The sequence below is a fragment of the Cibotium barometz genome, chromosome 7, assembly GCF_041138505.1.
Source record: "Cibotium barometz isolate CiBa-2024 chromosome 7, ASM4113850v1, whole genome shotgun sequence".
In the NCBI taxonomy this organism is placed as follows: domain Eukaryota; kingdom Viridiplantae; phylum Streptophyta; class Polypodiopsida; order Cyatheales; family Cibotiaceae; genus Cibotium; species Cibotium barometz.
The window spans coordinates 54,348,353-54,369,775 of record NC_141052.1 but is presented as its reverse complement, the minus strand read 5'-3'; the positions used below and the strand labels follow the sequence as shown (position 1 = coordinate 54,369,775).

The 21,423-nt window shown below is 41.3% G+C and overlaps 1 protein-coding gene across 2 annotated transcripts in view; it reads left to right on the top strand.

Annotated features, from left to right (window-relative positions):
- G4 (UbiA prenyltransferase family protein) overlaps positions 1–10,273 on the top strand; it is a 43,360-nt gene extending 33,087 nt beyond the window's left edge. The window contains exons 5-15 of one of the 2 annotated variants that reach the window (XM_086800805.1): positions 145–230; positions 384–470; positions 1,345–1,410; positions 1,525–1,608; positions 1,726–1,787; positions 1,929–2,004; positions 8,339–8,401; positions 8,501–8,582; positions 9,423–9,499; positions 9,609–9,656; positions 9,790–10,273. In XM_086800805.1, coding sequence (XP_086656931.1) covers positions 145–230; positions 384–470; positions 1,345–1,410; positions 1,525–1,608; positions 1,726–1,787; positions 1,929–2,004; positions 8,339–8,401; positions 8,501–8,582; positions 9,423–9,499; positions 9,609–9,656; positions 9,790–9,852 — 794 coding nt within the window. In that variant the 3' untranslated portion in view covers positions 9,853–10,273. The remainder of the gene's footprint in view (positions 1–144; positions 231–383; positions 471–1,344; positions 1,411–1,524; positions 1,609–1,725; positions 1,788–1,928; positions 2,005–8,338; positions 8,402–8,500; positions 8,583–9,422; positions 9,500–9,608; positions 9,657–9,789) is intronic. The other variant, XM_086800806.1, reaches the window with a different exon arrangement.
- The last annotated feature ends 11,150 nt before the right edge of the window (positions 10,274–21,423 follow it).

Below are 21,423 nucleotides of genomic sequence, written 5' to 3'. Positions count from 1 at the left end.
TGGGCAGGGTAGGTAGGATGGTGACTGCATGTGCAGTCAGATTTGGGCAACTGACCCGTGTACTTGTGTCAAATTTCACCAATTATGTTGTGTCAACATTCATGATGACTCATACGTTTCCCTAACATAGGTGCATTGGTACAGGGAATTTCCAGTGGACCATTGAAGATGTTGCCAAGTCAGTGGTTTGTATGATCATGTCAGGGCCTTGTCTGACTGGTTATACTCAGGTCTGTTTTCAAGTCATGCATTTCTACTTTTTTGCTCTCATTTTTGGTCTTTTTAGAACACATCATCTATTGAATTAATATACTTAATTTTTTAATCCGTTTTTAAAAAAATGCTTTTACTAGAGAGGTTTCAATGATAGGTTGGTTTTGCAGACTTTAAATGACTGGTATGATCGTGAAATCGATGCAATTAATGAACCTTATCGTCCAATTCCGTCGGGGGCCATATCCGAGAGTGAAGTGAGTCACACCTCTCCTTGTCATTATCTGTACTGATATCCTTGTGAGTTGTGACCATTAAATTTATAAGCTAAGCCTTAAGGTTCTACATTATTTATTTTGTGCAAAGAATTCTTTTTTAAGATGGAAGATGCTTGAGAGAGGAATCGGAAACCCCATGGGAAGCTCTGAAGTGTCTGTCTAGGCTCTGGCCCATTTTAGTGGGCATTAAGTTAGCCTCCGAATGGCCCATCATATGAGTGCTCAGCCCTGCACACAGCAAATAGGTGCCTATTCAGTCTCACATCCACAGCTCAATTGTGCCCACACTGCACTGCCATGTTGCCAGCCTGCTTGAACCTGAGCCTGAGCATCACCCAGTGTGCTCTCGTGTCCTGATTCTTGGAAATGCCTGTCAGTTAGCCTAATCCTCTCTTACAGAGACCATAGATGAGAGACTTGTAAATTTTAAAGGTCACTTCATTAGTAAGTAACTTACTAATACTCAGCTCGCATTATCCCATGATTGAGTCACTAATTAGCATTAATCTAACCTCATTAGTTTTGCCAGTCTAGTATGTCTTTTGGGCATTACAGAATCCAATCCTTGTGTAGATGGATCTTTGGAGTAGATAAATGATTGGATTACCATCCATATCATTTTAGAATGTTTGGAATTATTGGATTACTATCTACACTGTCTTAGAATGCACTATTATGCTTCAAGTCATTGCGCATGACCTAGTGCGGGTTTCTTAGTGAGATAAAGATGTGTATTCTGAGCAATAATTTTCAATTTTGGACATCTATAAAGTATGATCATTGCAAAGAAAGGATCTAGGGAAATAGTAAGTGTAAGTGGAGAAAGATCTAAAGGGAGCTTTGTGTGTTTCAGGTCATTATCCAGATTTGGGTGCTACTTTCTGCCGGGTTATGCTTGGCTTATGGCTTGGATTCTTGGGTAGGCACCTGGTTTTCTCAACAAACAAGGGTTCAAATGTAGCTGGAGTATGTTATTATCAAGGACCTGTATGTTGTTTTTTATAACTGTTTAGACCGTGGTTTCACACTCTAGGCTGGACACACTTTTCCATCTATCCTGTGCACTGCCATTGGAGGCTCTTTTCTTTCCTATATATATTCGGCGCCTCCCTTGAAGGTGAGCTTCTCAGCATTTGACGTAATTTGAGTGAAAGATTGCACTGTTGATTCACCTTTGTTAGCCATTTTATCATGCCATCAAATTTTTGAGGTTCTGATATACGGCTCGTTGCAGCTCAAGCAAAATGGGTGGATAGGCAATTTTGCCCTTGGATCAAGCTACATTTGTCTTCCTTGGTATGCTGATTACGCACCATGTTGGACTTCTTTGACATGTCCAAACATTTGATGTTGGTCACTCAAGTGGTGCTATGTGCATGTTTTACATCTGGATTGATAGATTCAGGAGAGTTGTGGATGCATTGTTCTTAATTGCAGGTGGGCTGGTCAGTTACTCTTTGGAACACTCCCTCCAGACGTCATGGTTTTGACAGTGTTGTACAGTATTGCCGGGGTAACTCTTTTTCACCTTCCTGGATGCCTTTTTAAAACCATTTTGTGTTGATTCCAAGTTCTTTCAAATACTTGCATAGACGTAAACGCTTGCCGCCAAATTTTGATGCTACAAGAACATCACCTTATGGCAGGTTGCACTGTGAGATGCAGGAAGATACTACCTGGTCCCTAGTCATTTGGCCATTATGTAACAAGGGTGGTGTCAGCATCTTAACGGTCCCATATCTTTCTCCCTAGGTGCTGTTAGCAGTCATCTCCTGTCTGTACACTATATTAGGGCCTCTGTTGTGGGTGTGCCTGCCTGTTTTAGTGTTTTCCCATTTTTTCTCTCTCCATGTATTTTCCCCATTTTTCGGAGGTGTGGCTGGGCTGTTGGCTGTCTCCAGATGCTGGCCGACTGTGAGTTGCTGGCCGGTCGTGAGCAGCCCAGGTGCTAGTCGTGAGCATGGGCTGCTGTCGGCCTGTTTTAGGCTGGCCGACCAGCAACCTGCAGCAGTTGTCTTCATTTCCGTTGTGCATTCTGACATGGTATTAGAGCCCCAAGTGGCTTGAAGCTTGGAGACAGTGGGACGTCGAGGGTTTGTTGATTTGAGGTGCTGATTGGAGATTGTTTGGGCTGTACGGGACTTGGAGATCGGGTAGAAGAAGGCCATCACCGTTGGACAGCCAGCTTCCATATTATTTGCAGCCTCTTCTTCTTCTTTTTCCTCACCCACCCTCCCTTCACAAGACCTTGTGAACCCTTGAGATGGCAGACTTGCTTGAGATGGCTGAGAAGCACGTGAAGATCCCGACACTCCCCACACTCCCGGTGGACCGACAATTGGATGGGAACAACTAAAGCATATGGAAGGTAATGATGGAGTCCGTTTTGGAGTCTTATGACTTAGCTGATTTCATTGTTGTTGGGGTTCCATGGCCGGAGTTGGAAGACGGGGAGTTACCCTCTATACGACAGTTGGATGGGAACAACTACAGCATATGGAAGGTAATGATGGAGTCCATTTTGGAGTCTTATGACTTAGAACTTCTTTTGGCTGTTTGAGGACATGATACATGGCATTAATTCCATTGACTCCCCTAGAGCTCCGCAACTAGCCATCATGACCTGGGCTGCAAGCTTGCCAATCTTTTTTTTGATAGGCACCATGGAACTTGTCACTTGCACAGCTCGGATGGGATCCTATAGTTGGCTTCCCTTTGGGTTCGAGAAATAGCCTTGATTGTTATAACACCCGACAGTTGATCCAGAATTTGTGGAAAGAAGCCAATCCCATCAGTAAATATGGCGGCATTTCTAGCATGAGGTCTTGCTCATCTTGCAAGAATCAACTCAAGGTCACCTCGAGTCTGTTGGTCATGACCACTCCTGGCTAGTTCAGGTGTGAACACGGCTTACTCACGGGCACTTTTTCCCTATGACTAGACACAAGTTTTTTCCCAGTGTGAACACACTTATGTGTGTTGGGCACTTTGCCCTAGGCTACTTTATGTACTCGCATTGTACTTTCATTATTATTATTGAGTACATCTTTTCCAACATTCTTGAGCTTCACTTGTTTTCTCTCTCTTGCAGCTGTGTGTGTGTGTGTGTGTGTGTGTCTGTGTGCAGGCTTCTTCCCCCATACCCAACATTGGTATCAGAGCATTAGGGTTAGGGTTTCTCCCTGTATCCCCTCAGACCTGCCGCCGCTGCCTTGGCACGGCCCTCTGCATCCCTTCGTTGCCTGTATCGTATGGCGTCGCCTTTCTGCACTACTCTGCCGCCGCCCCTGCCGTCCCTGCGCCTTAGATCTGCACCGCCTGTAACTGCACCAGATCCACTGCAGCACAATGACGCTGCCCAGATTTGCATCGCCCGTACTGTGCCGCCTTGTGTACTTGTCCGTACTGTGCCGCCTTACACGTGTACTATTGTACTTGCTGACTGTACTATTGTACCTGTCTGATTGAAGTTGCTCCATAACATTGGTATTTCTGCAATTTTTTCAAATACTCAGAAATTGCTAAATACACTGCATTAATTTTGGGGCTTTTCACCATTGAGCTCAAAATTGCAATATTGGCATACATTGGCACTGATTTTACCTGATTTGATGCATAATTGCACTAGAAATTTGGGGATTTTGCAAAAATTGACACCATTTGCAAGTCTTTTATAGACATTTGCAGGCATTTTGGGTGTTACAGGCAGATTTAGTTGACATTGGGCCATTTCCCCCAATTTTTTGGGTTTTACAGTATTATTACTTGTTTGTACACACTTGTGACAGCCATGTCTGGGAACACTAGTGATTTATTTGGAATGCTCTCCGTTAAGGATAAGTTGGATGGCACCAACTATCCTATGTGGGCATACATGATGAAACATGTACTTGTTGCAAAGAATTTGTGGGTTTAGATGTCAGGCCTATTGCTCCTGCACGAGCAGCAAGTACTTCAGGAACCATTGATGGAGGTGATGATGTATCTTCAAGTGGTGCTACATCTTCTGCACCTTTGCCACCCACTCCAGAACAGCTCAGATGGGATGCCAAGGATGCTCAGGCACATGCTTTGATTTCCCTTTCATGCAAAAGGCAGGTTATACCGCACATTCGTTCATGCACTTCTTCTAAGGGTGCATGGGATGTACTTGCTTCTTTGTATCAGGTTCGCAATGAGGCTCGTGTTGCCTATCTTCGTAAGAAGATTGAGTCTGAGCATATGGATGAGGGTGATTCAATGGGCAAGTTTCTTACTCGCATCAAGGATTTGCGAGAGCAACTCATCAACATTGATGAGGTCATTCCAGATGGTTCACTTGTATCTACAGTGCTTCAAGGTTTGCCAGAATCCTATTAGGGTTTTGCTACTACTCTTCGTCTACTCATGAAGGGTAATCCAAACTCGTATACCTTTGATGAGTTGGTGACTCTCTTATTGCAAGAGGAGCAGTCTCGTTCTCATAGGACCACTATGCTTTCTGCTGAACAGGCATTTGGTGCCTTTGATCGAAACAAAGGTAAATTTGGGGCTGCATCTAGTGGTAAACCTAAGGGCAAACCACATGCCCATTCAGATTCTACCTCGTCTAAAGAGGGTGACAACAAGAAAAAGAAGAGATGTAACTACTGCAAAAAACCTGGCCATCTTATTGAGGAATGTAGGAAGTGCATTGAGAGTGAAAAGAAAAAGAAGCAGCAAGGTTTGGCTGCTACTGTGGACACTAAAGAAGAGGCTAACTTTGCTCATGAGGGATATGCATTAGTGGTTACATGCAGTTTGCCTTGGCATGCTCAGTTTGGTCACTTGAACTTCTTATCTCTTGTACGCTTGCAAAAGCAAGGTACGGTGCATGAGCTTCCTCCTATGCAGGTTCCCTTCAAGCATGTATGTGAGGGATGCATCCTTGGAAAGATGCACATGAATTCCTTTCCTAAAGATGGTGCTATGAGAGCTATCTGTCCGTTATACCTCATTCATAGTGATCTTTGTGGCCCCATGAGGGCTGCATCTTTTGGAGGACACTTGTACTTCATCACGTTCATTGATGACTACACTTGGGTTTGTTGGGTGTATGGTTTAAAAATGAAGTCAGGTGCCTTTGTAGCTTTCAGAGACTTCCGTCCCATGGCTGAAAATGCTTGTGGACACAAGCTTGTCACATTGTGTACAGATCGAGGGGGGGGGGGGGGGGGGATATTTGTCAAATGAGTTCATAGCTTACATGCAGTTACATGGTATTTCTCATCAGTGTACTACCCCCTATACTCCTCGGCAAAATGGAGTTGTAGAGAGACGTAATCACACACTTACGGAGATGGCACGTTGCAAGCTCAAGAGCAAGGATCTGCCCAGTAAGTTTTGGCTTGAGGCGGTTATGTGTGTCAATTATGTGCTTAACCGTTGCCCCATTAAAGCCTTGAAATCTATGACTGCCTATGAGGCATGGAATGGCAGGATTCCAGTGGTGACTCATATGAGAGTCTTTGGGTGTTTGACATATATGCATGTGTCCACACAACAAAGACATAAGCTTGATGCAAAGGCAATCAAATGCATTTTCATTGGTTATAGTACTGAGAGTAAGGGATACAGACTCTATGTGCCTAATACAGGCAAGATCATTGTGTCAAGAGATGTTATCTTTGATGAATATGCATCTCAACCACTTGTCTCATGTACCAGACAGCCATCTATTGGGCCAGAAGATGTGTTTGATACTTTGTTGCCTTTATTCAATTCAAATGTGGACAATGTAGAGCCAGTTTCAGCTCATTTACAGCCACCTATGCCTGCTGAAAACAATCAGCTGCTGAACTTGCCCCAAATTGATCCTGAAATGCCTTAGATTGATTAGGATACCTTGGGTGATGCATTGGCAGAGGAAGATGCAGATACTAGGAAGTCAAAAAGTGTTCCTAGAATCTAGATGGCTGATTAACACTTTGCCTGATAGCAAACAGTCTACATTTATGCCAGGTCGTACATGTGCTGCTTCTCGTTATGTGGATACAGCTCTTGTTGCCACTGCTTGTAATGAGGAACCCATTTCTCATGTTGATGCATTGGAGGATGACAATTGGGTGGTAGCCATGCGTTCGGAGTTGGACTCCATTGACAAAAATGGTACTTGGGAGTTACGTGACTTGCCTCCAGGCAAGCGTACTATTGGCACAAAATGGGTTTTCAAGCTTAAGCGTAAGCCTGATTGTTCAGTTGATCGCCATAAGGCTCGCTTGGTCGCCAAAGGGTATGCCCAACGTGAGGGCATTGACTATGAGGAGACCTTTGCTCCCACTTCACGTATGACTACCATACGTACTGTTATTGCATTGTTTGCCCACAAACAATGGCATGTACATCAGTTGGATGTCAAAACTGCCTTTTTGAATGGCGATTTGTAGGAGGAAGTTTATGTGTCTCAGCCTCTTGGCTTTGTTCAAAAAGGTGCAGAAAGTAAAGTATGCCGTTTACATAAAGCATTGTATGGTCTTAAATAGGCTCCTCGTGCTTGGTACCACAAAGTTAATGCATACTTGATTGCCAAAGGGTTTCAGAATAGTTCAGCTGAAAGTACACTTTATGTTCGCCACATTGGGAACAATATTCTCATCCTCATTCTTTATGTGATGACATGCTTGTCACTGGCCCTGGAGAGGGTGATATTTCAACTTTTAAGGCTGATTTACAGCATGCATTTGATGTTGTCACAGACATGGGGCATTCGCATTACTGTTTAGGCATACAGTTTATACCTTTTGAGGGGGGTATCATGTTATCTCAGTGCAGATGTGTTGAACAGCTCCTTGAGCGTTTTCACATGACAGATTGTAAACTCCTATGGAACCAGGTTTAAAACTATCACTTGAGCATGCTGGTGAGCCTTTTGATGTTGCCACCTATCAACAGGCTCTGGGATGTCTTATCTATTTATGCTCTACTCGTTTGGACATACAGTATGCTGTTTCTCAATTGAGCAGATTCATGCATTGTATGAGCACTATGCATTGGCAAGCATGTAAGCGTGTCTTTCGCTGTCTTAAAGCCACTGCAAACTTTGCCTTGTTTTATGGCGGTTCTTCTACACTATGCTTGCTTGCATTTACACACAGTGATTGGGCAGGTTGCTATGACACGCGAGTGTCAACCAGTGGTAACTGTTTTCTTCTTGGTGACTCATGCATCTCATGGCTCAGTAAGAAGCAGCCTACAGTGGCCACTTCTAGCTGTGAAGTTGAATATAGGTGAGAGTCTACACTGCAGGGCTCCAGGCTGGAAGATGATTAGCAATCTCATTGCCTGGCACACCTGGTCTATCTGCCAGGAAACCGAGAGGACCCTGACCTTCCAGGGTGAGACTGCCAGGGGTATTTGGATTGATTTTGCCATCAGGGCAGCTGTTGAGCTATGCAGGAGCAAAGAGCAGCTTCTGTGCCTCTTTTTGAGCCCAGGAATTTCCTTCACTGGAGTATCAAACGTGCTTAGGTGGAGCTAATGGTCCCTATTGTGGCTCTTTCCCATCAGGCACGCACGCATGTGCACACTTCCTTCTTATCTTATGTGCACAAGTGCTATCGGTCCTATTGTGGCTCTTTTCCCCCACGCCCAGGTGACAGGCGCACACGTGTGCACACTTCTTAGCTTTTGCGTACAAGCACTATAGGTCCCTATTGTAACTCTTTCCCCCCACACTCAGGTGACAGGAACACATGCATGTGTGCACTTGTTAGCGTATGTGCACAAGTGCTCTTGAGTCTAGACTCCATATCAAAAATGGGATTTGTCTTGTCTGTTGGATGGCCACTAATTGTCTCACATTTGCTTTGTGTAATTCTATAATGTTTCAGCTTGGAATAGCTATAGTGAATGACTTTAAAAGCATTGAAGGAGATCGAGCCATGGGATTGCAGGTGGTGACCACGAAACGATGTTTTTTTTTTCCCTCATGTTTTTCACCTGAAACGCCATGTATTTGTGGGTGGAAAAGTGAACCATTTGTGGTGTGTTAGTCATTGCCAGTTGCATTCGGTATTGATACAGCCAAATGGATATGTGCGGGATGTATTGATGTAACACAACTTTCTGTGGCAGGTTAGTATCAGCTGTTTTCCTTTTTAACAGCTTTATAGCATCCGCTCAAATAGTCTTGTTATGTTATCTGTGCTGTTGTCTGTTAGGGACTCAATCCCTGCTCTTCACGTTATGCTCTAGGTCTTTGGAAAAAATGTATGATATTACTTGAGTGCACAGGGGATGGCTTTCATACTAAGGTCCATTTATAGTCATTTTACTTTTCCAGGAGGTTTAATATTTATGAGCTTCTACTGTATTTGACTTACAGCAGGGGTTTTAAAATTTATATCATATATTTACTTACAGAAGATAATATTTGTGTGTATACATTTACATACATGTGCAAGTGCATTAGCTTCTACTGTATTTGACTTACAGCAGGGGTTTTAAAATTTATATCATATGTTTACTTACTTACAGAAGATAATATTTGTGTGTATACATTTACATATATGTGCAGGTGTGCATGTGCGCGCGCGTGTGTGTTTAAATTAGACCTATTCTTATATACCCTAAGCATGCAGGTGATATGGGGGTTTTCTTATGAGTGAGGCCCCCGCAGACACTAGAGGCACTGTGCACGTCCGTGTAATTGTATATTAATTTCTAAACTTGGCACATGGGATTCACATAGTCAAGTGGCAGTGTGTGCATCCACAGGTGTATGACAGGTCAAGTGGCAGTGTGTGCATCCATAATTGTATGACATTTTGAATCCCGAGTGGTGGTGTGCATATTCAAAATTGTATGACATTTTAAATCCCTAGTGGTGGTGTGCACATTCAAAATTGTATGGCATCGTCTCATAGACACTCGTGACCATATGGATATTGATACATGCCGGTAATTTCCTTGCAGCTTATCTTCTTGCAACCGGCAAGCTTTACTATGGTGTTGCTTTGCTGGGCCTCATCTTCCCACAAGTATTCTTTCAAGTGAGTGTTTATTCAGAATGATTACTTACGAGAGATGAGTCCATGTTCTTCATACTATCAATAGGTACTCTTTTTTTTTTATATCCTTACATTTCTGCTAATTGTGTAGTTTCAATACTTCCTCAAGGACCCTCTTAAATACGACGTGAAGTATCAGGTCAATCTGTCTTCCCATTATGCCTCTCTCGAAATGGATTTCAAGAAATGAGTGCCTTTTTATGGGATTTTGAAAAAAGTTTGTTCCGGATGTGATCCAAGGATTAACACTTTAATAATTGCTTTTAAGACAGGCGAGTGCACAGCCGTTCCTTGTCCTTGGCATTTTTGTTACAGCACTTGCTACCAGCCATTGAAGCTTGCATGCAGCCATGTGAGCAGAGTTCGAAACTCTCCTACTAAGAAAGTGTGAAGCGTTATGTTCGTGATGACTACTTTCATATCACACGGGGCACTTCGTACAAGGCATGATTTTAGGTTAAGGTCAACTGGGAGCTTTTGATCAATCAGGCTTATGAGATTTTTTTCTTCTTTTGGAAAAGTATCTGGGAGTATCAAACCTTGTAAAGAGTCATATAATAGCCATACAGGGGATTTCTTTTTATTAGTGAGAAAATCGATTTTAAGTTGTAATGGTTGAGTATCATGGCCACAATGCTGTGATATAGATATTCCCATGTGTAAATGTACCTGTACAAGCTCAGGTTACCCTTAGTTCATTTGTGGCCCAGAAGATGGGCAGCCTTTCTTGCCATTATGATGTGATAAGTCTTAAAATTGCATGTTTTTTTTTCTTTTTGTTGGGCAATTTCACAATAAATCTCGTCAAGCAATACAACCGGCAGTTAAAACATCTCTTAAATGATTGAAAACAAGCATGATGATTGTCAAAAAGCTTCCTTGATTGGGAGGTAATGAAAATGGCCAGTTAAAGTTTTGTGTCCATTAATTGACCCATTATCGTGAGAAAGTTACACTTAGTGTTCTTGAAGGGGGGTGAGTGGTTAATAAAAAGTGGATGGTGCAAATTAGTTCGACCTTGTATCCTAGCACAGCTAACAAAGGTCTCTCACATGAAAGTTGGAATGACCATTAATTGAGCTATTAATGAGTTAGTATGAGGCAAATCTTTTGTTATCTTCCATGGCTTGCTGAGTAGCATAAGGGTCTAGAGCTATGTATGAGGTAGGTGTTAAGCCTCTAAGGTGGTTAGTTTAAAATTTAATGCTTTTTGACCATACTACTATGGAAGAAACACCTACCAGAATACTCTCATTTCTTGGTGGTTGAGGGAAGAACAAGCTCTCATTTTGTTGGTGGTTTGGTTGAGGGAAGAACAAGAAGTAATCAAATGCCAAAAACTAATAGAGGTCATGTTTAACAAACTCAACTCTACTGATCACAAACTCTTGATTCCATCAAATTTTATCCAAATTCTCAAAATAAATTAATCCGATGAATTCACAATGATGACTCATAGGAGCTCAAGATGACCCTGTTCCATAGAGAAAAAGACGAGGAAAAATTTAGGTTACTTTGGAGTTGCACGCGCCAAAAGCATATTCACTCGCTAGCTGTTTTCGCTAGTGTAGTCTCAACCACCATGAGAAAAGGAGTTTCTCAAGAAGGATGAAACATTTAAGGAGCACAAAGGCAAAAAAAATTTACACAACTTAGGAATTTCAACAGTCATGCAAGAATAAACAATTCTTTAGATAGGCCTCAAGAGAAATGTAGCATTAGAACTCTGAAGTGTATAAATATAAACATACTCAATACGTATCTAAGCCTCTAGGCTGCCCAAGAAGGTGGGCAACAAGTACAAAATGCTTTTGCTTGATGAACATTTCATGCCTTGGTTGTAAGAGAAATCCTTTGGCCTAAAAGGATTGCTAATACAATGTGAAATGTAAAGCGGTTGAAAAATTGCATAGTGTGGTCCAATCAACAAGCTTCACATCATGTACCAATTGGAATTTTACAATCACAATTTTTGAAAAATTACATAGTGTGGTCCAATCAACAAGCTTCACACCATCTGTATAGTCTCTCTATCTCACTTGGAATTCCTCACTTTTGATCATCCTGAACCAAGAGCGATGTAATTGCAAATCCACATACAATTACTATCACCAATAGTAAAAGCCTAAATGAGTGTCTAAATAGATGTTAAAAATCTAGAACTCCTATCATTTTTGCAATCAAATTGTTTCTTTTTTTTTTCAGATGAATCCTATTTGTTCTTCCAAGCAAGCACTTTTTTTTTAAATTAGAAAAATTGCTATGTATCAGTCAAAGCCTTTGCATGGGTCTTTTACTGATAATCTAGAAATGTAGATGAATGATTCCTAGCCATTAAATAGATAGATTTACTCTCATTGATAACTATGCTTCCATACTGCAATTTGAGAAAAATTTAAAAATAAGGTGATTGGGCCCAACATTCTAAGGGTGAAGATTACGTCCATGGGGACCTATAATCATCACCCACCCCATTCACATTTTTTCTTAAATTTTGACCCGCCATTATTACATGAAAATTTTAATATCATTATTCCCCTTACTAATCTCATCAAAATGGATTTTGCTTATCAGATTATATTTGCCTAAGTGCTTACATACCAAACTAAACTTTGGGTTTTGGCACCTTCAAAGGATGCAAATTTTCTTCTTAATTAGCCCTAATTCTCTCATTCCTTCTATCATGGAACCTTAATTTAGCCTACTCAATACATTATCTCCCAAGTGACTCCACAGATGCTCTCACTTTCTTCCCATGGTCTGTTGAAGATAACGACCTCTTCTTGCCCAACATTTCATCATCCCCCCAACCACCTCCTCCCAACAGAGACTACAAGCCTGGATGGGTCTCTTGAGTTGCACAGAGTTTCCTTCCTTCCTGAGGGCTACATTCACTGCTGACCTTTGACACTTGGTTTTCTTCACCTTCAACACCATTTCATATGCTCAGTTCAAGTTTTTTCAATTGTATTTGTTGTCTTAACTAGGTGTTTTTGCAAAACAAGTGAAATCGCCTCTTGAAAACCAATTCTTTCCAACCCAAAATTTAGTTCTTAAATGATAAAATAATCTATAACAAGATCATTTTATTTTTCATTTTTACTTCAAAAAAAATCTACTATTTAGGGCTAATTTTTAAGGGAGTTTTTTTTTTTGGTGAGAAACCCTTGCAACAACTCGTTTGATTTGTGCTAGCTATGGCCTAGAAGTGACATTGCAAGGGGGTAGAGGGAAGGCCCACTCATGCCCTCTTCTTGCTTAGTTATATGCTATTTAATCTTACTTTCTTGATGGATGGATGCTAGACAGGTTTGATTGTAGGTCTTCTTCTTGCATTAGCTTTCCCTTCATCCTGAGAGAGTGCCATCACGAAGGACTATCTCTTGTTACCTCCATCTAAACATAGAGGGCTCTCCCTTCACCTCATTGGCAAAGGAGCATTCTGGTGTGACAACAGAGTGAGAATGTGATGGACGAGCTAACGCACCCACATTAGAGAAATTGTTAGCTCTAAGACAAGACCCAACGACACATGCTTCGGTAGGGCTATACCTTGAACATATTTGGCATCGCCGTTCCGGGGACTAGTTTAGGGCTTAGCTTCATCTATCCATCCATTCTAAGCTATTGGGATCACCCAATAGCTTGGAATTGATGCCATCAGGGACTAGCCTAGGGCTTAGCTCCGTTGCAAGCTATTGGGATCACCCAATATTCCCAGGTATTGATTAGGAGATCACACTCCGAAAAACATACGGTTTTGGAGTCATTGGAGGTGTTTGTTGTTGCTTTTGATTCTTCTTTGAAGTTTGTTTGCATTAATGCATTCTAGTTTCATCTATTGGTGGAAGGGTAAAACCCTGGTTCGTTTGGTGATTTGCATGAAATTGGAGTCCAAGAGGCTTAGATTTCATTGCTTTGATTCAAAGATTAGCTTAGCAATTGTGATTAGAGGAACCCACTTTGAAAACATGAGCATTGAGCTCCATTAGGTTGGATTAGAGTGGGATAGTCAATTTTATTCATGTTTTTTTTTGGGTAAATTTTCCATGTATTGTTGAGTTGGTAGATCAAAAGCATGTAAGTCCATCAAAAAATGATCCAAAAATATTTAATTACTTGCATCACAATCTTTAATTAGGATTAGGACCATTAATCACATCCCATCAAGTCCAAAAAACACCAAAAATCGTCTTGGGTAGGGGAGGTGAGCCCACGACCCCACATAAAAAGACGTGAGCTTGGCCATGTGAACCCGAAGGCATGAGTTTAGAAACGTGAACATGGTCACGTGAGATTAGAGACATAAGTCCAGAGGTGTAAACTTGCATATGTGAACCTATAGGCGTGAGCCTCTAAACGTGAGTCTAGAGACATAAACCTAGAGATGTGTGAGCCTGTAGACACGAGTCTAGACATGTGAGCCTATAGACATGAACCTCTAGACATGAGCCTAACAGCAAAAAAAGGGTGTTTAAAAAAATTCTGAGATCTTATCCACAAGTACCGTTACAAGCACCATTGATGTGAACCTGACTAATTGTTGGAAATGACAATATAGTCAAAATGCTTCCTCAAACCCACCAAGCCTCTTAGCAAATGCCCAAGATGGCCAGACTCCTTCAGATCCATCTCCAATGAGGATATTTGGGAAGAAATGAGCCAAAAAAACAAAGAATTGAGTGGAGGAACAGTGAAAACCTTGGAAATAGGAGCCGCTTATGTCCTCTGAGCTTCGGAGTCACCAACTAGCTTTGTAAACAGTACCCTAAATTTTGTAAAGAAGGCATTTCACCACTATATTTTTGGGTGCATCTCTAGTGAAGGAGTGGGAGCACCACGACCATAAAAAATGAGCCAACAAAACACATAATTGAGTGGAGGAACGACAAAAGCCTTGGAAATAGGAACCGGCTAGGTCCTCCGAGTTTTGGATTCATCAATTGGCTCTGTAAATAGTACCCTAAATTTTGTAAAGAAGGCATTTAACTACTTTATTTTTGGGCGTAGCTCTAGTGAAGGAGTGGGAGCAAGACCTTGAAAAATATCCAAAGCTTAATTTCATCCCATAGTCTCCTATTTGTGTGGCCATCTCAAAGGGAGTAGGAACATGAGTGTTCAAACTAATAAATAATTTATTAGATCCTTTACTAAGAGAGGGATTAGATCCTTTACTAAGAGAGGGATTAGATGCCATGAATAAAGTTCTATGGACAAATCCAAGAAGGGAGTAAGTCAATTAGCTCCAAGCTAGAATCTTCTATTGATGAGAGCAGAGTGTTGTTTCTATTACATAAGAGTGTTGTTTCTATTACACGAGTCATAGGAAGTTGAAGAAGTTGCACTACTTCAAGTATTTGTTACATTTGCTAGTAGTAGAACTAGATCATTGTTGTGGGGTAGTGTAACAAATACAAGAGTTACACTACTCATGTATTTGTTGCACACCTACTAGTGATAGAACTAGATCATTGTTGTGGGGGTGTTGATTTGCTGCACTTTTTCCCCAAGATACTCTTTGCATGTCTACTAATTGGAGCAAGAGCAATACCTTTATCACCATTTTCCATTTGACGTTCGTTAACAAGGGACATCTTGTTGATTAGCACTAGAATGCACCTTTATTATTTTGAATTCTCTCATTTCTCTATTGAATTCCTTCATGTAACCTTAATTTAGCCCACTCAATGTTCTCCTTAGCACCAACATCGATATATATCTCAAGTGACTCCACAAGTGCTCTCATTTTCTTCCCACGGTGTTGCCCTTCTATTGAAGATAACACCCTCTTCTTGCCCAACATTTCGCCATCTCCCCAAGCTTCAAGGACCCTCTCCATTTTCTCTTTCATGGCCTCCTCCTCCTAACAAAGACTATAAGCCTGAATGGGTCTCTTGACTCGGGAGGTCACCCTAGCTACAAAAAAAGCTAAAAAAAAAGTGTCTAAAATTTGATCTAGGAGCACCGAGCACCTTTGATGCAAACCCAATCTAGACTATTACTCCAAAAAGGTTAAAAATCATGCTTGTTACTCTGTAATGGTCAAGGAATCATAATATCAACTCACAAGCATGATACTCAAAATTTTAATGGGCGTAAACTAGTGGATACTCATGACTGTGAGTCTCATAAGTTTTTCATGCCCAAAAAAGTTGTTCCAATAGGCGTGAAAATGACAATACAATAGCCAATAATATTGCATCAAGCCACTCTTCCTTGAACCTGCCAGGCTTCCCAAATGACTAGCACTTAGTAGAGTTCTCCCCTAATAAGAAGGCTAGACTCCTTTGGATGTAGTGAGTCGAGGAGATTTGGGAAGAAATAAGCCAACGAAACACAAAACCGAGTGGAGGAACAATAAAACCCCTGGAAACAGAAGCCGCCTAGGTCCTCAAAGCTCTGAATTTACCAACTAGCTCCTCTGACAACACCCTGAATTTTGTAAAGAAGGCATTTAACTACCCTATTTTTGGGTAGAGCTCTAGTGAAGGAGTGGAAGTAAGGCCAAGAACCTCCAAGGTTCACTCCCACTTGAAGCGGTCAAACTATGTAGTGAAACCATGTCTGAGATATAATGTTCTGAACATTTAGTGTCGATCATGAGCTGGGTTTATCCCAAGCAGATCATGACCAACAAACATGTCTCTTTTTTTGTAACACTAAGGAAAGTGTTCCAAAATACACCTAGCATCAAGTGCACACAGTGCATGAGTCCCACTCTCCACAAGAGTTCATTATAGAAGCACCTTTACGACTGAACCAAGTTCCAATTCTTCTCCATTTGGACAAGGAACAAGAAACACAGGGCGGGGTAAGGAGCTAGTGTCAGGGATTACCTCATCACAAAGGGATCCACGTGAACAATCTAAAACATGTCCTCGACCCCGCAAACGAGAGAACTGCCTCAAAGCCATGATGGTTAAGGATAAGCTCCATTAGAAACCGCACAAGCTAACCGCATAGGGCAAGAGATTTTGTACCATGATGGTTAAGGATAAGCTCCATTAGAAACCACACAAGCCAACCGCATAGGGCAAGAGATTTTGTACCAAGAAATAAAGGGTTTTGCATTGATGCAATTTTTTTGGAAACCCATTTTCTTTTTTAGGTGGTGCTAGGAGCTAGCATAAACATGTTGGATGAGGAGTTGCGATGTACATTATTCTCCCATTTATTTAGGTTGATATGGTTGATTTGATACTACGTCCACTACCTTAGCAACACAAGAGTGTGTAGCTACATTCTAGAGTAGCATATGTGGTTTTGGGCAGGTGGATTAGGACCTTAACTAATCCTAGAGAGGTGGCAGAGTTTTTGAAAAAAGATAGATTCATTGAAGGTCTGCATCCTCTATTGAAAGTCAAAGTAGAAGAAGTTGAACCTGCTAACTTTAAAGAAGCAGAAGCCATAGCCTTCTTATATAAGGCAAAGAAGTACAAGCATAGGAAATACATGCAAGGGGTATTGGAGGATGAAGGATCATCAACAACAAAAGGGAGAGAACCAAAAATTCAAGGCAAGGAAGAGCAGGATATGCAAGGAGGTTATCCGCACGTAATTCAAACAAATACTCCAGAGTTGGTTGATAGGATGAATGAAAATATGCATACTCTTTCCATTAATTTGGCACAGGGCATAAGAATGAAACAAGCTATGCATAAAGAAGCTATGCATAAGAATGAAACAAGCTATGCATAAAGAAACAGGTGGAGCAGATAGAGGTAGAGAAATGGAAGGAGGTAGAGGAAGGATCCCTAATTTTCAGTGTTGGAATTGTGGGGAGTTTGGTCATGATATGAATAATTTCCAGAGTTAATAGCTTGTTTGATGAGAATCGTGCAACAATTACAATGGTGTTTCCATGTTGGAGATGGGATCTAGTGTAGAGGTAGGGCCAGTGGAGCCCTGCGTGTGTCTGCAGAAAGTGATGCCCATGGTAATAGAAAACCACCTGATGTTGTCAAATTGCTTATCATAGAGTGACAGCCATGAGTTAGGTAAGAAGGATGGATAAAGGATGCATCCTGAGGCTATGAGGGATCGATTTGTCCATATATTATGAGTGTGTTGTAAGCCAAGCAACTAGGACATAGATGGGGAACTTGACTTACTTTTGGGTGGATGATGCATTGAAAGATCTGCCCAGCCATGGAATCTTTGGGCAGAATGAATACAAGTGATGGGTTGGATATAGATGACCTAGATGAAAACGAGGAATTGCATGATTTGGTGATTTATGGGAGCAGGAAGGGGGTAACTCTTTCTCTTCTTGTGCAGAATGAGGATGTTTTTTTATACTGACTTAAGTGAATATGAAACTCAATTTCAAAAGAATGCGAAAATCAAGACCATTTTGGATGATGCGCACAACATAATCTTATAAGTTTGGATTATGATTCTTATGGGTAGAATTTGTTTAATGAGCTATTTGATGAGCATGAATATGATGCTACATGTGCTTTGAAAAACATGAAGTTAAAAGATAGAGACTTCAAAAGGTATGTGGATATGCCGAACCATCTTCTGGGGGATGGCTGTCTATGATGCAATTTTTTTGGAAACCCATTTTCTTTTTTTAGGTGGTGCCAGGAGCTAGCACAAACATGTTAGATGAGGAGTTGTGATATACATATGCTACTCTAGGATGTAGGCAAAGGTAGTGGATGTAGTATCAAATCAACCCTATCAGCCTAAGCTTTTTTGGAAACCCATTTTCTTTTTGTTAGGTGGTGCTAGGAGCTAGCACAAACATTTTGGATGACGACGAATCCTTTTTTAAAGGAAGGACGGTAGGAAAAAGTGGTTTCTTGGGGGTATGCAATTAGATGTATGCAGACACACACTGACTATCATGAGAGGAGAAGCGTGGAGGGCTGCAATTTTAGGTTTTGTAAGAAACATATATATATGCTTTGTGAGTTTATGGCTTGGAGAGAGAAGGGTTTGCAAAAGAAGCCGCAGTTTAAGCAGATTTCTGAAGCATAATGTTGTCTTTCTTTCACTTTCCTCTCATTGTGAGTTTATGGCTTGGAGAGAGACGGGTTTGTAGAAGAAGCAGCTTAAGTAGATTTTGTGTGATGTTGTATAAGATACAGGGTCAATACAAGTAATACAGTTTAAAGAGAGTTTTTTCCAAAGTCTGTGTGAATCCTTGTCTTGTTTGTCTAATTTTACCAATTGATGAGTCTGAGTTCCTTCATGTTCAATTAGCTTCTCTGAGAATCTTTATGTTTCATGCTGAATTTTTCTTCTGAGTTGTTATTAGGTGGTCAGAGAGGACTTAGCTGAGCTATTAGTCAGAGAAGACCTAGCTGCCTGTGTTTTTTTATTAATTGTCTTTATGGGTGGAGCCAGTTGAAAGGTATCAAATTAAAGGAAAGAAGAGAGCAATTCAGTGTGAGAAGAAAGTATAGAGAGAGAAATTCTTGCAGGCGCGCAAGATATCAATTGGTGTGAGTATGGAAGTCAGAGGATTTAGTTCATAGTTTCTTCTGTTATATTAGTCTGACCCAGATCCCTTATAGAGCTACCCACATGCAGCCTTGCATCCTCTTATAAATGTTAAGGGCAGCTATGCTGATAGATCTGAAGCTGTCAGACTAGGAAGGGTTAGGTCCAGACATTCAGGTCAGAAGCTAACAAATTAGAAGCTATACAAATCTAGAGTGATCAGATGGGAAGCTGTCAGACGAGGAGGTGGCAGAATCAGTGCTAACTGGATCAATGCTGACAGATACAAAGCTGACTGAAAGAGGAAGCGTCTGAATCAGAGCTAACTGAAAGAGGAACCATCTGAATCAGTGCTGATGACTGACCCAATACTGACTGAGTTTGAGCTGTCTAAATCATAGCTAGCTTTAGGAGGAAGAGATAGGTCCAGAGATGACTGAACCAGAGAGCTATCTGAATCATAGCTGACTAAAGGAGAAAGACATAGGTCTAAAGCTGATAGAAATAGTGCTGACTGAAGGAAGAAGTGATAGGTACATTACTAACTGAAGGTGGAAGAGATAGGTCCAAAGCTGTCAGAATCAGTGCCTGACTGGATCTGTATGCTGACAGAAACACAGTTAACTGAAGGAGGAAGAGATAGGAGCAAGACCTGACTGAGTAAGAGCTTTCTGAATTGGTAATATCTGAATCAATGCTGACTGAAGCAAGAAGTTAGAAGGAGAGCTATTTGAACCAGCATTGACAAAAGTAAAGGTGTCTGAATAAGAGCTCCCTGGTTAAGAGCTGATATGTAGAAAGAAATGTCAAGTTGAGGGCTACCTGAATCTAAGCAATCAAATGAGGGACTGTCAGATTAGAAGCTAGTCAGATCAAGAGCTGTCGGATTAAGAGTTACTCAAATCAGGACTGTGTGGAACAAGATTGTTTGGAGTAGAAAAAAAAGCAGTCAATATGAGGAGGATAGGACTATTGAGATGAAGAGAGAGACTAGCCAAGAATTTTAGGTTGGACTTTGTATCTATTGACTAAATTCGAACTATTTGAAGCAAAAAGTGTTAAGATCTAGAAACGTCAGAAGAAGGATCAATTTGAATCAGGGAAAGGGTCTAAAAGAGTTTAGGAATAGTCTGAATCAGAAAGACGTTGAGAATAGAAGTTGTCGGAGTCAAGAAAAGGGTCTGAAAAGTTTGAGATGGCTGAATCAAAAAGGTGTCCAAATAAAAAGCTACCAGAACCAAGAGGTGTCTAAATATGCATTTAAGTTAGGACCATTGAGCTGAAGAGAGGCAAGCCAAGACCTTCAGTTTGTGTGTTGTTTGTTTGGTGGTTGGGGGTGGTGTCTTATATAGTTGATTTCATCTAGCCTTCTTGCAGTGCTAGCTAGCACTGGAAGAAGGTTCCCACACTAGCTAGCAATAGCTAGTGTGGGATTTGAAAAAATATCTCAACGTAATCACCTCCTTACGTTCCATGATCTTGATTGGTGGTGTTGGTGTCAACATAATCACCGAGGATTTTTGGGAGGCCTAGGAAGCTTACCACTTATAGTAGGCACAAGCCTCGTAGTGAAGCTTGACACCGATAGGAAAACCCATAGGCATCCTACAAGTGTAAAGATCAAGACCTTTGGATTAAGCTTCCACCGCACATGCATGGTGATGGATTTTCAGAGAAGAGGATCATACACCAGGCCTTACATGAGAGATGCAAGATTAGTTCATGATTGAAAAACTAATCACATTTATATATGCAAGGATAACCAATCCTTGAAAATAAACTTAAAAATAAGGAAGACTCATCCCATGGGTCTAGGCATTCTTGACAATGAGTTTGACACAACCGCTTGGACTACTTCAATTGATATTTGCAACACACCAGATGGATTGATATCTCTAGATCTTGTAACATGTTGGATGGTGAAGAGGACCTAGAATAAAAGCCCCGCCTAGAGCCTACCAACTTTGAGGACTAGATTCATGTGTTCTAGCACCATGAACACTCTTCCATCATCGATGGTGTCATCGAAGGGAGGCATGCCACACAACTAGATGATCTTTTTTGGGTAACTCTAACTCAAGGTAATCCGATTCCACCACTGCTTCTATTTGAACGCGTTGACGAGCATGAACATGGATGTGATTTTGGCACCATCCAATTGTGCAAACCTTGTCCCAAGCTTCTGTACACCAAGGCTAGCCACAACATTTTTGTTGGAAATGGCCCAAGAGCAAGTTGAGGGTGATATGCATAGAGGGACTACAGAGAATAGTAGCTCGACTATGGTGCAGAGAGAGAGAGAGAGAGAGAGAGAGAGAGAGAGACATTGACCAAGAAAGTAATCAGCACATCAGGCAAAGGTTTATCGGAGATCAGGGGAGATACACGATGAGGAAGCATATTTGATCATTAGATTTTAACCCTTTTTACAGGAGAGGCAACCTTTACAAGGTGCA